General features: G+C 49.9%; 1 protein-coding gene and 1 non-coding gene across 7 annotated transcripts; both read right to left on the bottom strand.

Annotated features, from left to right (window-relative positions):
• Positions 1 to 3446: 3446 nt before the first annotated feature.
• Positions 3447 to 22020, bottom strand: TRAPPC3 (trafficking protein particle complex subunit 3). Of its 6 annotated transcripts, XM_061412518.1 has the most exons (6): positions 21732 to 22020; positions 18938 to 19100; positions 9771 to 9868; positions 9428 to 9527; positions 8840 to 9022; positions 7638 to 8394 (listed from the first exon to the last, which is right to left on the bottom strand). In XM_061412518.1, exons 2-6 carry the CDS (start codon positions 18938 to 18940, stop codon positions 8275 to 8277), a joined length of 504 nt encoding a protein of 167 aa, XP_061268502.1. In that variant the 5' UTR covers positions 18941 to 19100; positions 21732 to 22020; the 3' UTR covers positions 7638 to 8274. The 6 variants fall into 6 exon arrangements, with proteins under 6 accessions (XP_061268503.1, XP_061268502.1, XP_061268504.1 ...); XM_061412519.1 differs by lacking the exons at positions 7638 to 8394; positions 18938 to 19100; positions 21732 to 22020 and adding exons at positions 3447 to 4123; positions 18324 to 18473; XM_061412520.1 differs by lacking the exon at positions 18938 to 19100 and having other exon boundaries at positions 21732 to 21996.
• On the bottom strand, positions 14124 to 14196 carry TRNAG-CCC (transfer RNA glycine (anticodon CCC)). Its single transcript has one exon. It is a non-coding gene; the product is annotated as a tRNA-Gly (tRNA).
• Positions 22021 to 22382: the final 362 nt, after the last annotated feature.

Genomic DNA, 22382 nt, shown 5'->3' with positions numbered 1-22382 from the left:
CCCAGGGTCAGATGTCACAGTCCTATGGGACTGGCAGGGGCTGGTGGTTGGGTTTGAAGGAACAGGAGTCAGGCGGCAGAGGCCAAAGGAGTAGCCATTGGGGAGGAAGTAGAGGCAGGGAGTGCGGGGAGGAGTTTTAGAAGGTATGTTGGGGTGAGGGGGTGTGTATGTCTGTCTGTCTGGTCTAAGTAGGAAAGACCATCCACAGGTCCGGCAGAGAAGCAGGAAGGGCCTACGGCTGTCTGTCTCTGGGTCTGGGCCCACCTCCATGGCCCCCTCCTTCTCCCACTGCCTGCCCTCCAAGGGCCTCCCACTTTGCTGTCCCCCTGCCAAGGTACACACCAGTCCCGCCACTTCTAGACGGGGCCTCTCACCCTCACCTACCTCCAGAGTCTGGGCCCACTCCTATCCTGGCCCTCAGAGTGGGGCGGGGTTGCACGGGGTCTTTGGGCCTGGCCTCCTGGCCTGAGCAAGCACAGAGGGACTGCAGGGGAGCCAGGCTAGGGCACTGCCCGGGGAAAGGGGAGGGGGCCTGGGTGGCAGGATTCCTAACAGGAGACTGGCTGGAGTGGAGAGCTGCAGCCCTTCCCCAAGCTGGTGTGAAAACTAGGCCCTTGATGGGGATCAGACGGGTCTGACTGGTCAGGGAGGGGGTGGAAGCTAAACAGCAGGGACTCTGGAGTCAGACTGCCTGGGTTCAAGTCCAAGAGCCACCACTCATCAAATGTGTGTCTTGAGCAAGTTGCCTAACCTCTGAACCCTCAGTTTCCTCATCTGAAAAGCTCTCATAGGCTTGTTGTGAGGATTAAATCCATTAATCCATGTAGAGTTTTTAGCTCTGAGTGTGAGCTGTTCTGGGGTGGGTGGGGGGAGGGAATTCAGTGATGGGGGTGCTGGTGAAGCAAGCAGTCGAGGTACCTCTTGTGCTGGGGAAGGGGTTCCCATGGGCTCCACGCACACAGTTGCTGAAATACACACTTAGTCCCCCACGTGATCCTACCTCTGATTCTTCTGCTGCTGCTGCTGCTAAGTCGCTTCAGTCGTGTCTGACTCTGTGTGACCCCATAGACAGCAGCCCACCAGGCTCCCCGTCCCTGGGATTCTCCAGGCAAGAACACTGGAGTGGGTTGCCATTTCCTTCTCCAATGCATAATAGTGAAAAGTGAAAGTGAAGTCGCTCAGTCATGTCCGACTCTTCGTGACCCCATGGACTGCAGCCCACCAGGGCTCTTTCATCCATGGGATTTTCCAGCCAAGAGTACTGGAGTGGGGTGCCATCGCCTTCTCCGCTGATTCTTCTGACTCACCCCTTACACTTTCCTGAGCCCCCCGCCAGCCTGGTTCTACGTGCCTCATACATCCCCCGCCTCTCTTCTTCTCCCCCTGCTGAAGGCCCTGCAGGCAGAGAGGGCTCCAGCTCCTGCACCTTTCAGCCGGCCCTAGGAGGCCAAGTCTGGCCCTGTCCTTTGTCCTGTGGTCCCTGGTCTTCACTGGACCCTTAAGGTGGGCCTCAGCTGCCCCTCCCCAAAGCAAGGCTGAGACAGTCTTGCCACGACCCTCCATAGCCGCCTGCTGTTCTACCAGTTCTTGGCCCAGCAAACTTCAAGGTAGGAAATGAGTATCTGTGTGCCATAGGTCGCAGACTTTCCTGCCAAGGCTCACCTCTGGGCTAAGAGCCAGGCCAGACGCCCAGCCGGTTCCCCATCCCCCCCTGCTCAGCCTTGATCTGTCTCTGGTGGTGCCTAGATATCAGTGGGTCAGCTCTGCCTGTGGTTGCCTGCTGTGTGGCCTTGGACAAGTTGCTACCCATCTCTGGACTTCCTCAGCCACAAGAATCTGAGGCCAAAAAAAAGGGATTCAAGGACTGTTCTAGGAAATGTGATGGTTGGTTAAAGTGAACCAGACGAGGCTCGTAACCTGCTTAGCACAGCCCTGGCAGAGCCGATGATGGCCTCTCCTGCCCCGTTTAGAGCATGGGCTGAGGAGTCACGCAGACCTGGGTTGGGATCGCAGTTCTGCCTCTTTGTGACTGTGGGCAAGTGACCTCATTTCTTCAAACCTCAAACTCCTCCTCTTTAAAAGGGGGATAATGATAGTCCCTGATGACAACAGCTAACCCTTGCGGGGCTCTTACTCCATACCAAGCACTGTTCTAAGAACTTCTCACGGATTAACTCGTTGAATCCTCACACCAGTCCTTTGAGATAGATAAGAGTATTGTCCCCACTGTGCAGGTGGGAAAACAGAGGCACAGAGGGGTTAACTGACTCACCCCTGGTCACCTGGCTAGGAAGTGGGTGAGCTGGGAAGCGACTCCATGAAGGCTGGCTCCCCAGTCTCCCCGCTTTCCCACCATGCTATCGGGCCTCTTAGAAACAGTGACTATAAAGGGCTTAACCCAAGCCTGGCACATAGTAACGACTTAACTAATGTTAGCAATTGTTATTACTGTCACCGTGATTCTCCCACTCCTTCTAGATTTCTGTCTTGACAAGTCAGTAAGAAAACTCTCTGGGCTCCAACCACTCTAGGTTGGAGCCTGGGGAGGGCCTGAATGGAATCTTCCTCTTGCCATCCCTTCCATCTGCCAGGCAAACTGAGGGGAGAGAGGGACGTTAGCATGGATGTGTGGCCTGGGGTGTGCAAGTCATCTGGGGAGGGGGTGGGTGCTGGTAACTGTCCCTACTCTCCCAGGGTCTTTGGTGATTCTGCACACCTTCATGCCCACCCCACTCCCTAGGGGACTGGACTCTTGGTTCTACAATTCCTGGGAAGCCCGTCCCTCTCTTGAGCCCTTCTTTCTTTCCAGCTACCAGAGGCCTCTCTTACAGAACTAGGGTAATGAAGACCCCTCCTGCAGCCCCCACCGTTCTCCTCACTTCCACCCCTGGGGACCTCTCAGCCCCATCCTCAAAAATCCCAGTAATTCCATGGAAATTGAAGTTACCTTAAATATTCTAATCTTATAACAATTTTGCTTCAATCAACATCTAAATGTGACCACATGTGCCCAGACCACCCAGAGGCCTGGTTGGTGGTTTGGGGTGGGGGGTAAGTTCCTAGACAGATGGAGGGCAAGAGGGCTGCTCTCAGGAATGGCCTGGCTCAGGAGGGGCTCCCTGGGGGAGACGTCTGCAGGTCACTGAGTCCCTTCCTGGCCTGCTTACACTGAGCAATCCTCAGGCAGCCTGGGAAGCACAGGCCTGGGCGGAGTCTCCTATACTCCCTCCCAGCTGGGCTGGGGGAGGGCTGGGGGCTGGTGATGCTCAAAGGCAAGGGGAGGCTGGGGCTGGCTTCATGGGCCTGCAGCTCAGAAGGGCTTGGTTTAGGGCTCTTTTGGGTCATCTTTTCTGAACCAGGGGCTCTGCATTTTCGTTTTGCCCTGAGTTCACACTGCCCACCCACCCTCTCTCTATGGGCCCTCCTTACTCCATTCTTACACTTAGTCAACAGTGAATAAAAATTTATTGAGTACCTGCTTTGTGCTGAAAATGATGCTAGACACTTGGGGATACAGCAATGAACAATAGAGGCATGGACTTGATTTTGCAAAATTACCATCTGCAGACACTCATATATCCACACACAGCAATTCTGCAAGATAATTCCCCCAAATATCATGTTCATCATAACTGCCAATTAGGGAACACTCAGCCTAGGCCAGGAAATACACATACTTCATTTTGTTTTACCCTCAAAACAGTCAGCAAGGTAGGCATTATTATCCCCATTTTCCAGACAAAAAAACTAAGGACCAGAGTTCCAATTCTTCATCCAGAGTCACATAACCAATAAGTCGCAGAGCTGGGGCTCACCCTTGGCTCCACGTTTTCAACCTGTCCTCCCCATCACCATACATGCCTTCAGCTGCTTCCCCATGGATAAAAGCTCCCAGCATCGTGTCTCCAGCCCTCAACTCGGGGCTACATTTTCATTAAATGAAAGAATTCACATAACAGACACACTCCTCAAGGAACACAGGCAAACAGTCACCCAGGGAAATACAAAAACACACATATGCAACCCAGAATATACCGGAGAAGAGCGTGGTGTCCAATCCTGGGCTGTTTTGGTTCAAGTCCTGAATCCACTATGTGTCAGCTGTGCATCTCGATTTTCTTATCTGCAAAATGGAATAATGATAGGGGTATTGTGAATGCTCAACGAGAGATGCATGTGAAGTGCTTAGACTAGCGCTGGCAGAGTCGCTCTGCAATAAATATTAGCTGTTGCTATGAATAACACTGGTCTGCACTCACTCACATGCTGTCATGCTCATCAAGCCATCTTCCCAGCCCTCCTCCAGCCTGGCTCGGTCCTAGATGCCCCCATGACCGATGGTCCAGGCCTCCAGAGCCAGGAGGGACAAGCAGCTGCTTCTCTCAGCAATCTCCCAGGGCTATACCTGTGTGGTGGGGGGTGAGGGTACTGCTTCTCACCTGTTTTGGGTCCATCAGAGAAGGCTTCCTGGAGCAGGCCTCGAGCTCACAGGCTAAGTGAGCCAGGTCGAGTCAGGAGGCTGCTGCCCTGTGCCTTGACTCCCTCCATTATTCCTTACAGCACCCACCCCCTCAACTCTGCTGCAGCGCCCTCTCTCCACCCCCTTCCCCACAGTAGAAACTTTCCTCTCCTTCTGCCAGAAGCGCAAATTGCCCCCAGGAATGCGCTGCATCCCACAGCTCCCCTGGCAGTGGCCAGCGGCCGTCCTGGGGTCAGACCTGGCCCTACATCAAAGGCTGGGGATTGGTAAAAGCGAGGCTCCACGCCTGCCGCCACCCTCCCCTCCCTCCCACCGGCCCTCTGGCTTCCAGGGAACAGCACATGGTAGCACTTAAGCTCCAGGAGAATGGAGGATGCCTTTCCTGCACCGCCACCCCCTAGCAGCCACAATGAACTACTTGTTAGGAGACTGTTTTAATTTTACTTAATGCCATTTCTGCTCCTGGGGCTCTGTGGCCACCTCCTTCTCAGACCTGGATGCCCAGGACAAATGTAGGGGGCAGCCAATCTGCCAGAGAAAGGGGTACCCTGAATCTGGAAATGTCACTTGTTGGGGGCTGGGGCAGGGACAGGACCCTCTTACATCAGGGGAAGAGGGCTGGTACTCTGGTCTCCACTCAGGAAGTGAGGGAGTTAGTTAGACAAGGGCTCAGAGCTAGCGCATCCAACTCAGGAGGTTGGATGTCTCATACTCAGGAGTATGAAAGTATGGGGTGTGAATGGAAGCCAGAGACTTCTTTGCCAATGTGTTTTTTCCAACACCCTGGGCAGCCATGGGAGCTTTGTTTTCAAATGGTTATGACTAAAGGAAGGGGGCACTTTCAGGCTCTGACCAGCCTCTGAGATTTGCTCCATCAGGTGCATCTTCTGGCAAATTCTGAAAACCAGGGATCCCATGGTTACTCTCTGGGATGTTAGTGGTGATCTGGAGACCCCTGGTGGCCAAAGGCTGCAGACAAGGCCTTTCCTTAGCGCTCTGCCCAGCCAGCGCCAAGCCCCAAAGCCACCAGCATGGACTTCTCCCGCTATCCAGGCTCTTTGGGAACCCCACCTGGTTAGTCAGCCATTCCCATATAGCCAGGCAACCCTGCCCCTTCTTGTCAGGAGGGTGTGCCAGTACATCATGAATGGGGAATGGCCTAGCCTGGGGGTTATGGGGCAGGGGGTGGTCCAACCTCAGCCACAGTAAAGCAAAGGGGTATGTAATCTACAGCTAATTAATTTCAGAGGTGGGGGGAGCAGCTGTTGGGTAGCTCGGCCTTGTATGGTTGGCTCATCTGGGGAGAGAATGAGGTGATGTTCCGAATAGCTCATAGCCCTCAGCCCTTTCCCTTCCCTCAGCCCCTGAATGCACATCACACAACTGTGAAGTTGTAATTGGGAGAACTTACTAAGGGGACTTTGTTTCCACAGCTTTCCGACCCTGTAATGCTGCCCAAGTTAAATTCTGGGAAAGGAAATATCCAAAACCTCACGCCATACAAACAGCTGCTGGAAAGTAGGCTGTGGTACTAGGAGGAGAGGAAGGGCGAGGGCCCCCCTGGAGAAACCAAGGGTGGTGCAGCACACTTTTCTTGGCAGGTCCAGACACCACATGCTTTCCACATCGGGCCCCAACATTCACTCCATCAGCCGTGCGCTCATTCACTCACACTCTGGTGTGACTGCACCCAACCCCATGCTGGGTGCTGAGGATGCAGTTGACCAAAATGGGGTGCCTGCACTGGGGCCCCAAACCATATGTCTCTGGAGGGGGAGGTAAAGAGGCTTGGAGAAGAAGGGGATCCTAGAGGAAGCATCAGTTCAGTTCAGTTGCTCAATCGTGTCCAACTCTGCGACCCCGTGGACTGCAGTACGCCAGGCTTTCCTGTCCATCACCAACTCCTGCAGCTTGCTCAAACTCATGTCCACAAGTCAGTGATCTCATCCTCTGTCATCCCCTTCTCCCGCCTTCAATCTTTTGCAGCATCAGGGTCTTTTCCAATGAGTCAGTTCTTCACATGAGGCCAAAGTATTGGAGCTTCAGCTTAAGCATCAATCCTTCCAATGAATGTTCAGGACTGATTTCCTTTAGGATTGATTGATCTACTTGCAGTCCATGGGTCTCTCAAGTCTTCTCCAGCACCACAGTTCAAAAGCATCAATTCTTTGGCGCTCGGCCTTCTTTATGGCCCCCGGAAGTGATCTTTCCTCCTCGTCAGCAGCTTAACCCAGCTGGAGGAGGCAGGTGGGGAGTTCTAGTGCCCTAGAACTTTATGACCAGACACACTTCAAGCACAATGCTCCCCTCATCTCAGGCTTGTCCACTAACCTTGGGGAAGGTTTGGGGCTCTGTTTCACCCCAACAACCTGAATATCTGGACCTTAAGGCCAGAGGCTGTCCCCAAGAAGAGTGCTACCAAATATGGCCTGCTGACCTCTGACCCCTCTGTTTAAAAGCTACCCTAAGCTCTGTGAGACTGAGAGAGGGATCCGCAGGCCTGCTGCCCCACCATCCCACAGTGTGAACCGGCCTCATGGTTAAGAATGTGGGCTGTGGGGACTTCCCTGGTGGTCCAGGGGTTGAGGATCCACCTTCCTCTGCGGGGGGCACAGGTTCTATCCCTGGTCGGGGAACTAGATCCCATGTACCACAATTAAGACCCAGCACAGAAAAAAAAACGACATGGGCTTATGGAGTCTGGCTGGGGCTTTGAACCCTAGCTTCTCCACTTACTAGCTGTATGACCTTGGGCAACTTGTGGCCTTCTCCTAAAAATGATATTACCGTGAATTAGATAATGCATACAAAGTGTTCAGTGCAGTGATGACACTTGGTACGCACTCATTAAATGGCACCCTAACAAGGTTTTCATGGTCTTTCTAGCCAAATCCTCCAACGTGGTGGCCAAGAGCCCAGGATAGTCCATTTTAGGAACATCTGGGATACTGGTCTGCATCTAGATTTTGCTATAGACAGTGGACTCAAAAATGACTCTGAAGGAGCCTCAGTTGCTCCCAGACTTCCCAGACTCTGGTCCACAGGGAGCCGTGTTTCTGGATTAGATAAAATCAAGGTAGGGCACAGAACCCAGCAGGTCTCCACACCACATTGTAACAAAATTCCCAGGGCTGAGCAGAAAGAAAACAGGACATGATTGGGGTTTCACTCAAGAATGTGTCTTTATTGAAGAATTTGTAAGAAAAAAAGACGGACCCTCTGTAAAAAGAGGAGATGTTGCCTCCAAACAGCAGGGAGGAATGAGAGACCTGGGTGGTTTCCCAGAAGTCAATGTTTCTGGCATGACTGGCTCCCCTTTCCTGGCAAGCACTGGAGGGTATCACTCCAGCCGGCAAATCCGCCCCGCCCCTCCCACCATCTCCTCCCTGTCCGGTGAGTTCTGGACCCCCTACAGTCACTCACCAATGACTTTCTGAAGACCCAGGTATAGGTGTGCGAGGTTTGCCTCTTAATGGGGTCAACGTGGGTTCTGCTTTGGAAAATTCAAACAGGAATGTAAAATGGTTGGAGCTCCTTCTAGTCCAACCAAGGATGACTACATCCAGCCCCTTTGAAGGGAAAGGGAGCACAGAATTTCGCTCCTGAATGCGCACACTTGTAGGTAAACAGACTATATCACAGTCTGCTCTTTATTAACACGGAGAATGGAAACAAGGTTAGAAGAATATATAACATCCGTTAAAGAGTCACTGAATTCTCAAAGGCAGAAGGAGCACTGAGGCTTTCTGATCCAACAAGTGCTCCTGCTAGCTGCCCTGATGTCCTGGGGATGGTCATTCCTCTCCAGCTGGGAGGTTGTCCTCAATCCGCCTGATGAACCTCATCCGGATTTCTGTCACACCATCTCCTTTCAGGGTGTCCTGGACAAATTTGGCCTCCACAGCCATCTGGACCTGGGGGACAGTGTGAAAATGAACGGGCCTCTGTGAAATCACTGGGGATGCAGCTGTAACTGCCTCACCTAGAGCAGCCTAGACAAGGGGGCTGGTTTCCACAAGGACAAGGTTGCTAGCTCCTGTGAAAAAGGCAGTGGCCCCGACCCAACGGGAGACTTAGAAAGAACACTCGCAAATTAAACTGCCACCAGATAAGCCAATCTGGGAACGGATGCTCCTGGGCTTTGGGGGCTGACGGCACCGCCTCCCAGCCTAAGCAATGAGGATCACCACCACGTAGAGATCTCCAACTGGGATCCTGTGCTTGGCAGCCTCACCATCTCCAGCAGCGAAGTGCCAGGTGAGCTCTAGACCCTTCTTTTCACTCTCATTCATTCATTCAAGCATGTATTAAGACCCTACCACCTTTCAGGTGTCTCAGAAGGAAAAGAGCTGCACTCACCATCTCCAAGGCTCCTCGCAACACCCCACACAAGAGATTGGAATAAATAAGGGATGAGTGGTTATCAGGAAGTTCCACGAAGTCCACCAAGGGATTATTTTCCAAAATGAGGGAGAATTCGTCACCAGCTGGGCTCCAATTGGTGATGCTTGGAGTGATGCCCAAGTACATCTTGAATGCCACCTGTCAGGAGACACACAATGGCACTACGGGAAGAGCAGGAGGGGCTGTGCACCAGGTAAGGTGAAGTGATGGGACCAGAAAGGGGACTTAAGTGGCTCTGGAAAAAAACTGGGGCCTCCGCAAGACACTGAAGCTTCAGGTATTCAGGGCAAAGAAGGAAAAGCAACTGTGCACAACTCCGCACCCCTCTCCTTCCAGTGGGGCTTTAATCCACAGGGATGCTCCCAACCATTCTTTCCTTTCTCATAATCTGTACTATTCTTAAACCACCAGGGAAGGCTTCTTTGGCCCAGACAGCTGTAGCTATTCTTCTGGAATACTAAGGGCCTCTCTAAGGAAGAAGGTGGTAAGCAGTGCCTTCCAATGACAATTCTTCAGCATGGCCTGGTGGCCCAGGATAATGACCTTGGCAATGACATCTGCAGTTTCCCGAAAGTCATGGCACCTCCCGACGTTTGACCGTGCCAAGAAATCTTCAATCAGTCGGACTCCAATGTTATAGCCCCTGGGAAAGAAATGAGAGAACCGACTATATTATGGGGTCTGAATGTCTTATGTCTGCATGTAATGCTGTTAGTGGTAAGGGACAATGAGGACAATCCCCAAACCTCCCAATAAATAAGCAGTGGAAACAGCACCCGAAGGGTTGGCTGTGACAGAGGACCTTGTTCTGGGCTCTAAGGGACCACGGAGATTCGGTGTGCTCAGGAGTCTCATTCCTGTCTCTCCCACAGAGGAGCTCACTCACATTTTGTCCAGCTGTTTATTCACATCTTCATCATTTTCATAGTCCTTGCAGAGCTGGGTAACTAGAGCCCCGTAGGTCAGGGTGAAGAGCTCAGAGCTCTAAAAGAGATTGAAAAGGCAGTCAGGAGCAAGCCACACAAAAGAGAAAGTGTGGTGAGAGTCTAGATCAGCCTCAATGCAACTGGCAGAATTCAAAGGAAGGTTACTGGTGTCCGGTGGGAAAGAGCATCATCCTCTGTGGAGTAGCCAAAGAATCTGGCTCCCTAGGGTCAATGCAACAAGGCTGCAACCAGACCCACTAGAAAATGGGCTGAGAAAGGTGCCTCATCCACTAAGCAGTCACCCTTCCAACACGCCGAGGTGACTTCTGCTGACCCAGGACCCCACCACAGCTGCCAAGCCTAACTGCACTCCTAAGGCCCCGTCTAGGAGCAGCAGAGGAGCAGGGAGGAATGAAGTACCAGATGAAGTCCACTGCACTAGTGAAGACCCCTCCAAGTCACCAACAGGGGAAAAAATAGTGTTCCTCTTGACACAGCTCAAGTGTTTGCAGAAAAGGGGTAACTGAAGGAAATACAATCTTTTCTGTGCCTGGAACACAATATTGACCTGGACTGGCTTCTATTACAACCACAGTTAGAATCACAGAATCTCTTTCTCAGATAAAGAATCCTGTCACCTACCTACCAAAAAACAGAGGGATGGGAAGGTGAAAGGAACAGCAAACACAAGACTATAGAATAAAAGCAGCAGGTTGGAGCAAAGGCATTATCAAAGTTAAAGTGAGAAACGTGTTAACATCTGGGTCAACGTACTTACATAGAAGTAAGGCTGAAAATCAAGTGCCACCCAAGCAGTCCCTTCTGCATGGAGGCTTGTCAGACTTGCAGCAGAGCACATTCCTGTCTGAAAGTCTTCTGGGGAAGATAAAGTCAAAGCCCAGACTCCCAGGACCCATTATTCCTCACCTCATCCTCATGGCCTGGCGATGAGGTCACTGCAAGAAGGGTAATGCGAGTGCCTTTTGCTTACATACTGCATTCTATTTTTCATTATCTCAGTTTCCATTCCACACTAACTCTGTAAAGCATAAAGGGCAGGAACCAATCTGGTTTTAGAGATGAGGAAACCGAGCCTCAGAATGGTTCAGTGATTTGTCCAAGGACAGCTAATTATTGACAAAAGTAATCGGGGAGACAGAAACCAGAAGTTTCTAAGCCACTGTTCATTCTGCTCACTGTTCCCCACAACTGCAGTATTAATCACCTCCCCCCCAAAAAAAACAAAAGATAGCTGTACTACGGAGTCAAAGAGAATCAGCTTCTGAAAAAGTAAGCTCTCTAAATTCAACTAAAACAGATCAGGGTATCTCCAAGATCAGGGTATATTACCAAGTATGGCAGTTAAAGGGGAGCTATTAAGCAGAAGAATGATTTTTAGTAAAGTTAAGGGTTTGGCATTAGAGTGGCCTGGGCGTGAATGGATGGAGACAGTCCAGCAGTAACCAGTCCATAGAGTTGGCACTGCGGCATTAAATCAGGAGAGCTTTCCTTGCATTATTAATGAGTCCTTGGATGGAGAATCCAAGAGCCTTGCCCACCATGATGCCAAGTAACATACGTATCACGATGTTATTAAGCACTTTAAACATGCAGCAGCCCTCAATTTATCAGTAAGAAAAATCAAGGCCCTAAACAGATCTGTCGGTGCTCACAGAAATCAAGAAGCCTGGAATCTGGGAATGGAATCTGACCCAGACTCTCCACAGCCTCTCTTAATTTCTAAGTTTATCTCCACTCAATTATGAACCAAGCCTATGTGGAATAGCTCATGACATAAATAGTGCACACCTTAAAAGGTCTTCAGACTTTAAAAACAGGAATGAGTTGTAGTGTAGGAAAAACCTTTCATTCAAGGTTTACTATGTACCAGGAACTACTAACAGGAGGGAAACAAGCAATGAACTGAATAAATAAACGGTGTGCCAGACAGTATAAGAGCCACGGAGGAAAATGAGCATAAAAGAAGATTAGTGAATATTTATGTTCACCTGTATGTGTTCTTGCCTGGAGAATCCCAGGGACGGGGGAGCATGGTGGGCTGCCGTCTATGGGGTCGCAGAGTTGGACACGACTGAAGTGACTTAGCAGCAGCATATGTGTATGCGGGGGGTGTCAATTTTATATAGGGTAGTTAGAAAAGGCCTCATTAAGATGATGGTTGTACAAAGACCCGAAGGTAATCAGGGAAAGCCATGAAGACATGTAGGTGAAAAAACTGAAGGCAGCAAGTGTAAGGCCCTGAGGTGGGAGTACGTCTGCTATGTGTGAGACACAGCTAGGACAGCAGTGTGGCTAGAGATGAGTAAACCCAAGAGAAACAGGAGAGGAACTCAGAGAAGTAACGAGAGGCTGCAGTCTGAAGACCGGTATAACTTAAGGTTCCACGGTACCATAAAGGTCACATAATTCAACCAGCCCCATTTCGTCACTGAACAGAAGCACATTCTTCCTCCCAACAGAAACAGGAATCTCTTCTCAAAACTTCTACTTTCAGACTGCTTTAATTATGTTTAATAATAATGATCGTTAACATTTATAAAACTTTTTTAGAGTCTCTTCAGAGATAGTTACTTATTGATCTTCACAACAACCATGAGAGGTCAGCAAAATAAACACTATCTATCCCCATTTTACAGGCGCTAGGTTAAGTAACTGAGACTCACTCCTCTTAGTGCTCAGCACTGTCCTGTAAAAGCTATTAAGTCATCCTAAGTCACTGCTTAATCTCCCTGAACATCAGCTTTTCCCAGCTGTACAGTGGTGACATTATCTGCCCTTCAGGATTATCAGTGAGACAACGTGTGTAGAGTGCCTGCCGCATAGTACCTACGCAAGGAGTAGGTACTGTAGGATTTCCCTGGCAGTCCAGTGGTTAAGACTCCACACTTCCACTGCAGGAGGCATGGGTTCGAGCCCACATAGGCCAAAAAAAAAAAAAAGTAGATGTTGTTATTTTTGTTCTTAAACTGCTTCTCTGTGGCGTGGTGCCAGAAAGCACTCTGAACTAGGTTCAAAGAGGGAGATTCTGAATCACTATAAAGAACTTTAAAGCAATGAGTAAGGCATATAGAAGGATCCAGGGTTTATAGTCAGAAGACCTGATTCTAAGTATAGACTTGTCAGTGGCCGAAAGACTTGAGCTAAGTCACTTCACTCTGCTGAACTTCAATCTTTTCCAACAAAAAAAGTAACAGTGAAATCTGCCGTGCCAATCACAGGGTTGATGGAAGGGGAGGGTCTAATGAGATAATGGACTTAAAGATGCTTTGCAGACCAAGAAACCACAGGAGTGATTTCATGCTGGCAGAGTCAAGTACTTCAGGCACCCTGTGCAGAGTAAGTTAAGCCAAGCCCTACACTCAGGTAAGCCACTGTACTTGACGGTTCTCAGGCAGCTCTGTAGTCAGTGCACCAAACAAAACATCACAACTCCTTAGGGGGCTAACCTTTGGAGCTAAAGTTCCAAGATACTTATTAAGAGTCATACTTACTATTTTTGTCAACAAAAGTAATCCAGTGTGACTGCCCCGCAAGATGCTAGGGAAGGAAGGTCACTAACAAGACTGAGTCCCTCCCTCTTCGTCACTCTCCATCCTGTCACAGAGATTCTGAGGGCTGCTACTCAAGTAGTAACTCACCTGAGCTCTGGAGAATATAGTCACAACACTAAAAAAGGGCAGGCCTAAACACACAAAGGTTAATTAATATCTTTACTAATAAAAATGCCTGTGTGCTGACCATTTTGTAGTCTATAGTGTTGCTGTTGCTGCTAAGTCGCTTCAGTCGTGTCTGACTCTGTGTGACCCCAGAGACGGCAGCCCACCAGGCTCCCCCGTCCCTGGGACTCTCCAGGCAAGAACACTGGAGTGGGTTGCCATTTCCTTCTCCAACGCATGAAAGTGAAAAGTGAAAGTGAAATCGCTCAGTCACATCCAACTCTTAGCGACCCCATGGACTGCAGCCTACCAGGCTCCTCCATCGATGGGATTTTCCAGGCAAGAGTACTGGAGTGGGGTGCCATTGCCTCCTCTGTGTATAGTGTTAGGTTGGTGCAAACGTAATTGTGGTTTTACACTGTTGAACTCTGCTGTTTGATACTGGAATACATTCTTAAATAAATGTGGTTATGTTATACATCATTTTAATGCACATTTCTCACTTTATGATTTTTTGCTAATGACACTACTTGGTGTTTTTTATGTTTATTTTATTATTTTTTAAAAATATTTATTTGGCCGCTCTGGATCTTAGTTATAACATGTGAGCTCTTGGTTGCAGCATATGGGATCTAGTTCCCTGACCAGGGATCGAACCTGGGCCCTCTGCATTGGGAGCTCAGAATCTTAACCACTGGACCACCAGGGAAGTCCCTTATGTTTATTTTAGACTAGGGAAATGATGTTACACAAAAAGCAAATTTGAGCGATTTTCTTATTCAAGTTCAAAATGGGTCATAAAATAACAGAGACAACTCTCAATATCAACACATTTGACCCAGGAACTGCTAATAAATGTGCAGTGCAGTGGTGCTTCAAGAAGTTTCACAAAGGAGACGAGAGCCTTGAAGACGAGGAGCGCGGTGACCAGCCATTGGGAGCTGACAAGCATGCAACGGCAGTGACCGATGGAGAGGACCACCAACCTCATCCTGTTATAACTACACGAGAAGCGGCCAAAGGACGCAGTGCCAACCATTCTACGGTTCAGCATTTGAAGCAAAGCGGAAAGGTGAAAAAGCTCAGTAAGTGGGTGCCTCATGAGCTGAAAATCAAAAATATCATCATTCTGAAGTGTCATCTTCTCTTACTCTACGCAACAGCAACGAACCATTTCTCAATCAGATTGTGATGTGTGATGAAAAGTGGATTTTATATCACAACCAGTAACAGCCAGCTCAGTGGCTGGACCAAGAAGAAGTTCCAAAGCACTTCCCAAAGCCAAAGCTGCACCAAGAAAAGGTCACAGTCACTGGTGGTCCGCTGCCTGTCTCTTCCACGACAGCTTTCTGAATCTTGGCGAAACCATTATATCTGAGAAGTATGTTCAGCAATCGATGAGATGCACCGAAAACTGCAACGCCGGCAGCCAGCATCGGTCAACAGAAAAGGGCCCAGTTCTGCGCCAAGGCAACGCCCGACCACGTGTCGCCCAACCAGCGCTTCAACTTAGCTTCAGAAGTTGAACGAATGGGGCAACAAAGTTTTGCCTCATCCGCCACATTCACCTGACCTCATTCAACTGACTACCATGTCTTCAAGCATCTCGACAGCTTTTTGCAGGGAAAAAGCTTCCACAACCAGCGGCAGGCAGAAAATGCTTTTCAAGAGTTTGTCGAATCCCAAATCACAGATTTTTACGCTATAGGAATGAACATGCTTATTTCTTGTTGGCAACAATGTGTTGACTGTACAACCAAACAGTGCGTTGGTTCCTATTCTGATTAATAAAGATGTGTTTGAGCCTAGTTATGATGATTTAAAAGTCACAGTGCAAAACCGCAGTCCAAACAAAAAATTACGTTTGCACCAACCTCATCACATTGAATCACTGAGTGCACATGGAACTAACACAGCGTTGTAGATAAACTTTAATTTAAAAAGGAAAAGGATGCTGGGACGTCCCTGGCGGCCCAGTGCTCCGGACTCCATGCTTCCACTGCAGGGGGCATGGGTTCAGTACCCGGTAGGGGAACTGAGACTCCTCAAGCTGCTTGCTGTGGCCAAAAATTAATAAAGATAGTGAAACTGATGTTTATAGCAATGAAGACACTTGCCCAAGGTCACACAAGCAAGCAGTGAAGCCAGGGCTCAATCCCAGACACGTCTATGCTCCCGGCATTGTGTATTTTTCGACCTCTCTCATAGAGGACTGCTTCTCAGGGTTGGGGACTAGGACTTCAACTCTGCATTTCCCACAGCGCTTTACACAGAGCTGGGACCCAGGAAAAGTTTGCTAGACAAATGGGTTGTTTCTGTTTGCACAGATTAAAAGCAGAGATCTAATTCCTTGGCCATATTAACCATTTACGTTTCGAAAGGGTTAACTGGGAACACAGCAATTAGAAGGAAGCTGGGCTGACTGGGAAGTGGACTGCTAGAGGCCGAGGCTCCCCAGGCAGACAGGAAAGAAGGGGAGCATGTCAAAACCAGGTGGCCACAAAGAGGATCACATGACAAGCCTGAGCTGGGTACCGACAGGAACTGAATGACAGGATGCACCAAACCCTCACGCCACTCATTTAACACAGACCGCCTGGTGCCAGGCATCGTTTTAGGAGCTGGGAGTACAGCAGTTAACAAATCAACCCTTGCTCTCATAGAGCTACATTCTCATGGGGCAACTATAAGTAAACAAGTAAATACATAATTTATAATGAAGCATTTTAAATGAAAAAGACAGTGCTTAAAGAGAGACAGAGTAAGGGGATTGAGAACCAGTCAGGAGGTCAGGGAAGCCCTTTATGAGGAGGTGACCTCTGAGTACCTGTAAATGAGGTGAGGAGGAGCTAGATACTCTCTGGGGGAAGGTTCCAAGCAGAGACCACAGCAGTAGCAACACTCTTGAAGCAGGAGTGCACTGATGCCTGTCCTTAATTCCCTCAATTCACCAAAACTAAGTGAATACTGAGGGTTGTGGGGTGGGGACTGAAGGTTCCTGCTAAACTTGTATTAAAAGTTTCAATGTTGTTTTAAGTTTTAAAAAAAGATAGGAAAGAGAGTTAGATATGAAAACTAAACAGGAAGACTTCTGATATCTGCTCATAGAGGAAAAGGAGAGGAAAATAAACATTTATGATGTCCCTTGCATTTTACACTGTTATCTCACTTAATCCTGCTGCTGCTGCTGCTGCTGCTAAGTTGCTTCAGTTGTGTCCGACTCCGTGCGACCCCATAGACAGCAGCCCACCAGGCTCCCCCATCCCTGGGATTCTCCAGGCAAGAACACTGGAGTGGGTTGCCATTTCCTTCTCCAATGCATGAAAGTGAATCCTAGAAAGGCATTATTTCCCTATTGTATAGATAAGTAAACTGAAGACCAATCAGGATTCCAACAAATATCCATGCTTTTTATAATACATCAGGGGTCACCAACCTCTGGGATCTAAGGCCTGATGATCTGAGGTGGAGCTGACGCAGCAACAGAAACAAAGTGTACAATTATGTAAGGTGCTTGAACCATCCCCAAGTCACCTGCACCCCTGCACCCCATGGAAAACTGGCAAACCGGCCTCCATGAAACTGGTTCCTAACTCCAAAAAGGTTGGGGACCGCTAACCTGCATGACACTATTGCCTAGCAAAACACTCTTCTTCCTTTTTCTTATTTCCTCCAAAACAGGAATTCTTAACCTATGATTCACAGAGTATTTTCGGGGGCCCACAAGTTCCCCCTAAATGTAAGTAAATGTCTGTTTATGTTTGTCTATTTACTATTCCTGGGGAGAAGACCCACAGCTATTATCAACTTTTCAAAAGAGATCCAACAGAGAAAAAGTACAGCACTACTCTGGAGTCACAGGGCCTCCTGCTGCCCGTATTTGGTGGCTGTTCCTGGCATAAGATACAAAGGTGTAATGGGAGTTTGGTCATCTTCTGTAGAGCTGAGTGTCAACAAAAGGCTGCAGATCTGCCCTGCATGCGACCTTCAATAACTCAGTTTGTAAATCGGAAAATAAAGACAAATGGGCAATTCTAGAGGAAGTACGAAGATGCCAAAGAAAACAAACACCTGTCAAGAAATCCCCTTAGTTTGGAGAAAAACATCATCAACCTTACTTTCCAGGCCCAGCCCTCACCAGCAGCCAAACTTTCTAGGATAGACGGTGTCCCACTATTTCCAGGACAAGAAGGGAGCCTGTCCACCTTCACCAGAGGGAGACCACTTACGGCCTACTCTGGCCCACCCCTTACTTTCTTGCTTTCTGGTTAAATCAGTACCTGAGCATCTCACAATGCCCACGGCACAGTGTGGGAGACATTATAGTCCAGTAGTCTGAAGCATTAGCTTTGATGTCAGAGAGACTTGGGTTCAAATCCTAACTCGTCTTAGCTGTAAACAGGGGCAAGTTATGCAACATCTGAGTTTTAAAGCGGCGATGTTATCATCCACCTGACGAGTTATTTTGCGGATTAAATGAGATAACAGACGTAAAGTGCATGGCCCAGTGCCTAACGCAGTAAGAGAGCAACAGTGGGAGCTACTATTATCGTCACCGTCGTTGTTGGTCTCGTACGCAATAGCACTCAGGTGGCGGGGGAAGAGGTCTTCGAGCTCCTCCAGCGGCCCTCCAACCTGCCCGGCACTCGGGACGCTCCCAGAGCTAATCTCCGCTCTCGACCCACCAATGAGCCCCTTCCTTCCCTCCAGTTGAACCACTCCCTCCCAGGGCAGGTAGAAGGCGCCTTTCCAGTTGAGACTTGCACCCCGCGCTGGGCCCCTTCCCCAGAACACCTCCATTCCGCCCCACCCGCCGAGGTCACACGCTCCGGTTACCATTTTCTTGCTCTCGGTGCCACGGTTCGCCTGCCTCGACATCGTGCCGGCCGCCTTACCCTGCCTCGCCACAGACCCACTCGGCAACCCCTCCCAACACAGCTCAACCCAGCTAGCTGCCCCCTCAGCGTTAAGAATTGACCGGCACCGACTCACCGCGCCTGCGCAGCTGGCCGCGGGGCACCACGGGACTCGTAGTCCGGCAGACGAGGGTAATTCCCGCGCAATAAACGCCGAACCACCGCACCCAACAGTCCCACTGGTAACACCACCCCTTAGTGCAGCCCAACTACAACTCCCAGAATGCTCCGCGCACAGAGAACTCTTGTAACATGGCTCCCTATCGCCTGGTTTATGGCCACTGGGTGGCGTCCGCAACTTGCAGTAATCCTGTATCATCCACACAATTCTTTCCCACCCTGCCTAACCCTCACTCTGATGCTCCGCAAATTCCTCCCGTCAGGGATGGTCTTGGAAAGTCCCTCTTTCAAACTAGCTTCTTCCGCTGTTGCTGCAATTCAAAGCCAGAAGCTCCCAGGATGTCCCAGAAAACTGGCCATGGCTCCTACACAGATCTGGCTTCTTCTTTACAAAAATATTTGATGACCACCTACCATGTGGCAAGCATTTCACCAGTGACTTTCTCTTCGAACGGTCATCTGTCCCCAAGCCCCAAAGGCAGCGAGCACCTGCATCCTACCACCGTGGCTTCCTGATGAAATATCCAGTCTGATAAAGTTCAGGTCAATTTCTCCCTCTCTCTTCCCTAGAACAAGACTGGTTCCCAGAAAAGAAAGATCACTGGCGTTGGTAGCAGCCAGTTCTGGATTTTAATCCTAGCTTTGCCATTTTAGGCAAATTGCTGGCTCTTTCAGTTGTTGTGAAGATTGGTGAGACATGTATGCAGAGCACTTGGCACAAAGTAAACGTGCATTCCCTTTCTTTCAGCCACTCTCTGGACACACAGCCCAGCAAACAGGCCCCAGAAATACGAGCGGGATGAGCTGGCCACACCCTCACCCATCACCAAGGGGAAGTCCTACAGTCCCTGACCATAGTTCTTTGGTTTCAGCTCCAACCATCCCTGCCTGGCTAGATAGTTCTGAGAGGACTGTGCTATGAGTCCCTGAGCCCCGTCTTCTGACTTAGGCCTGGTAGCCTGACTGGCAGCTGCATTCTAGCCCCTAGTCTTCACCATGACAACGAGCCCGACCAGACTTGAGCCATCCTGGCTGGGGAAGGCTGGGGGGGCCCAAGCTGCTCAGCCTGAAAACCAGTACCCAAGATTCCCCAGTCTGTCCCTCTCGGTGCAGAACCAATTATTATTATACTCTTCTCCCTGTGGCACAGACCTGCTGGGGACTCTCTAGAGGCAGTGACCTTTGACTCTCTGTCCTGTGTCAGTGCCTGGGCTGAGAGCTCTGGGAAAGAGCATGAGGGTCAGTTGAGGGTGGGGATGAGAGCGCAGGGGTGGGCTAGCCCTCAGAGGCCAGCAAAGTTAGAGAAGAACCTCCTGCATTCCCAGGAGAGGACAGCTGAGGTGAAAGCTGCAGTTGGCTGGCCTGTCTGTTGGTCTGGGCTCCTCCCTGCCGGCTGCCCTTGGCTGCCCACAGAAACCTGAGTCACAGTCACAGCCAGCCACTCGACCCCACCCAGCCTGCTGTCAGGCCAGGCGGGTCTGGAGAGATTGAAGGCGGAGCCTCTCCCTGCCCATCTTACAGCCTCTTGAGATTCTTCCCCTCTGCCTGTGATTCCTCCTTCTGGCTTCTTTTTCTCTGGGACTCCTCCTCCAAAAGAGAGTCACCAGTCCTGAATCAAGGGGGGGGCGGGGTCCATCTCAGGCTAATCTAAAAGATCTCCTCCTGGCTCCTTAGTAACTTCTTCAAGGGCTCTCAGTCCCAACTCCCAATCCCTCTCCATCACCTCTTGGGGGCCAGGACATTTAAGAACAACAGCCACCCCCCTCCCTAGCCTCACCCTGGCTCCTTATCCCAGGAAACTAATGCAGCAGGGACAGCTCCCCATCCCTAGCAGGAGCACCAGAGCCCCCGGCCCCCCCCCCGGCCCCCCCGCCCAAGAACCCAAAAGGTTGAACCTATTTAATCCGGAATCTGAGTTCCTCCTCCCACCAATCCCTCTCTGTTACTTCCCCTCTGCAAGATCTGGGGGGAGGGAAGCGGTATTGCAGCTGGTGTCAACACTGGCCTTTAAGGACATTCCCCACCTCCAGCCCCAGGGAGTGAGCCCTGGAGGTTACAGTTCCCTAGCAGAGTGGTCTGGGTTAGAGACCCCTTCTTGCTGTTGTGCCTTGGGGGTAGGGTGGGTGTGAGAATCTGATGTCTGGTCTCTCAAGCTGCACCCACCATGAGGCCCCTCCTATTTCCTACTTGTGTAGGAGTGGAGACAGCCTCCAGGGGCTTGGTCCCAATTCATATCTCTTTGTCAAATCACCCAGTGATTTCCTTCACCTCTTGGACAGATCCGCTTTGGACCCTCCCGCACCTAACCTAGGAGGTTGTAAATGCTCTTGCTCCTGCTCTCCCCCTAGTGGGATCAGGAAGGGGACATATTTCAGTGACCTGACTCCTAGCCCAGCCCAGCCGCATGGTAAAACTGACAGCTCATTCAAGCCTGTTTCCTGAAGGGGGAAGGGACTGCCCTGGGCGTAGGGGAGGAACTTGGGAGACCACAGAGTTCCCGGGCCCCTCACTGAAGAAGGCAGGGCATTCTCAGTCGCCAAAGATGCTGCAAGTGCCCTGCTTGCTCCTTCTCTGGGATGTCTAATGTTTAGGGGGGGGGAACATGGAGCACTTTCACCCAGCCCCAAACTCAGAGATACCCACTCTAAATCTGATCAACTGCCAGGGCCTGGGATGCACCAAGGATCCTGATCAGTTAGGGGGCAAATGGAGAGGAATGCACTCCATCTGTCTCTTCCAACTGTATCAATCACAGGACATCAGTGCTCTCAGGACTTCCTGTGGACCCACCAAGTGTGTAGGAAGCCTCCTGGGGCTGGCCGGGAGAACTGACCATCAAGTTGCCTAACAACTAGCATCTTGCCAGGAAGTGCAGGTGCCTCCACCCTCCGTCCAGGGAAGGGTTCCTCAACCTCAGTACCATTGACCTTCTAGGCCTGATGACTCTGTTCAGGAGGTGCTCTGTGCATTGCAAGATGTTAAACAACATCCTGGTGTCTAAGTACTAGATGCCAGTAGCATCTCTAGTTGTGACAACCACAAATACCTCTAAACATTGCCAAATGTCCCCTGGGGTGGAAAACTGCCTCTGGTTGAGAACCACTGAGTAGGCTAATGCTATACACTGACTCTTTGCAGGGCACTCCTCAAAGTCAATCCTAGACCATTAGACACAATGGAAGATTTCCAGTTCCAAAGCATTGCTCACCCTTCTCCTTCTGAAGAACCTTCGACAGCTCCCCAGTATCTACATTATGTAGTTCATGTTGCCAACTGGCATTCAAACCTTTTGTTATAGGCCATCCCTGGCCTATCTCTTTATCTTCAGTTACTGTTTCCCCCTCTACTATTCTTGAGCTCCAGGTAATGAAGGTATCTCACAATTCCCACCTATATATGTCTTTGTTCCTACTGTACTCTCAAGATTGTGGGTACAGAACCCAGATGGCTCTCCTATATTGGGTTCTGTTCATGAATTCTTGGTCTAATCACTGCCTGGCTCAGTGTGGGCCTGGTAAGCTCTAAAAGATGCAGGCCCAGAGGTCTCTGACCTCACAAAGGACTCTACCTAGACTCTATCACCCACATGGTCCCCTCACCCTGCAGATAGGATGACTGACAACAAAGATGGGGCTCTGCTCCTCATCCTAATCTGCTTTTACTTCTGAATGCCCACCATCATACTTATTTATTAAGCACTTCCTATGTGCCAGGCTCAGTGCTAAGCATTTCATCCATGTTGCATTATTTAACCTTTACAGCAAATCCATGATAGCTCATGGTATTATTATTTTCCTAATTTTTTAGGTGAGCAAAGTGGATTTCAGAAAAGTTAAGACAGTAGCTTCAGGTTACCAGT

This window comes from Bos javanicus, chromosome 3 (assembly GCF_032452875.1).
Source record: "Bos javanicus breed banteng chromosome 3, ARS-OSU_banteng_1.0, whole genome shotgun sequence".
Lineage (NCBI taxonomy): Eukaryota > Metazoa > Chordata > Mammalia > Artiodactyla > Bovidae > Bos > Bos javanicus.
Note: the sequence above shows the minus strand (reverse complement) of the source record. Positions and strands in the feature narration are given on the sequence as shown.

What these genes read in the sequence shown, in the direction of transcription:
- TRAPPC3 (XM_061412516.1), bottom strand. Translation starts at nt 18,722, where the DNA reads ATGATACAGGATTACTGCAAGTTGCGGACGCCACCCAGTGGCCATAAA. An exon ending in CGGCCAGCTGCGCAGGCGCG is followed by an intron (nt 9,869 to 18,479) that starts GTGAGTCGGTGC and finishes AATCTCTTTTAG; the next exon opens with AGCTCTGAGCTCTTCACCCT. An exon ending in CTGCAGATGTCATTGCCAAG is followed by an intron (nt 9,023 to 9,427) that starts GTCATTATCCTG and finishes GTCTCCTGACAG; the next exon opens with GTGGCATTCAAGATGTACTT.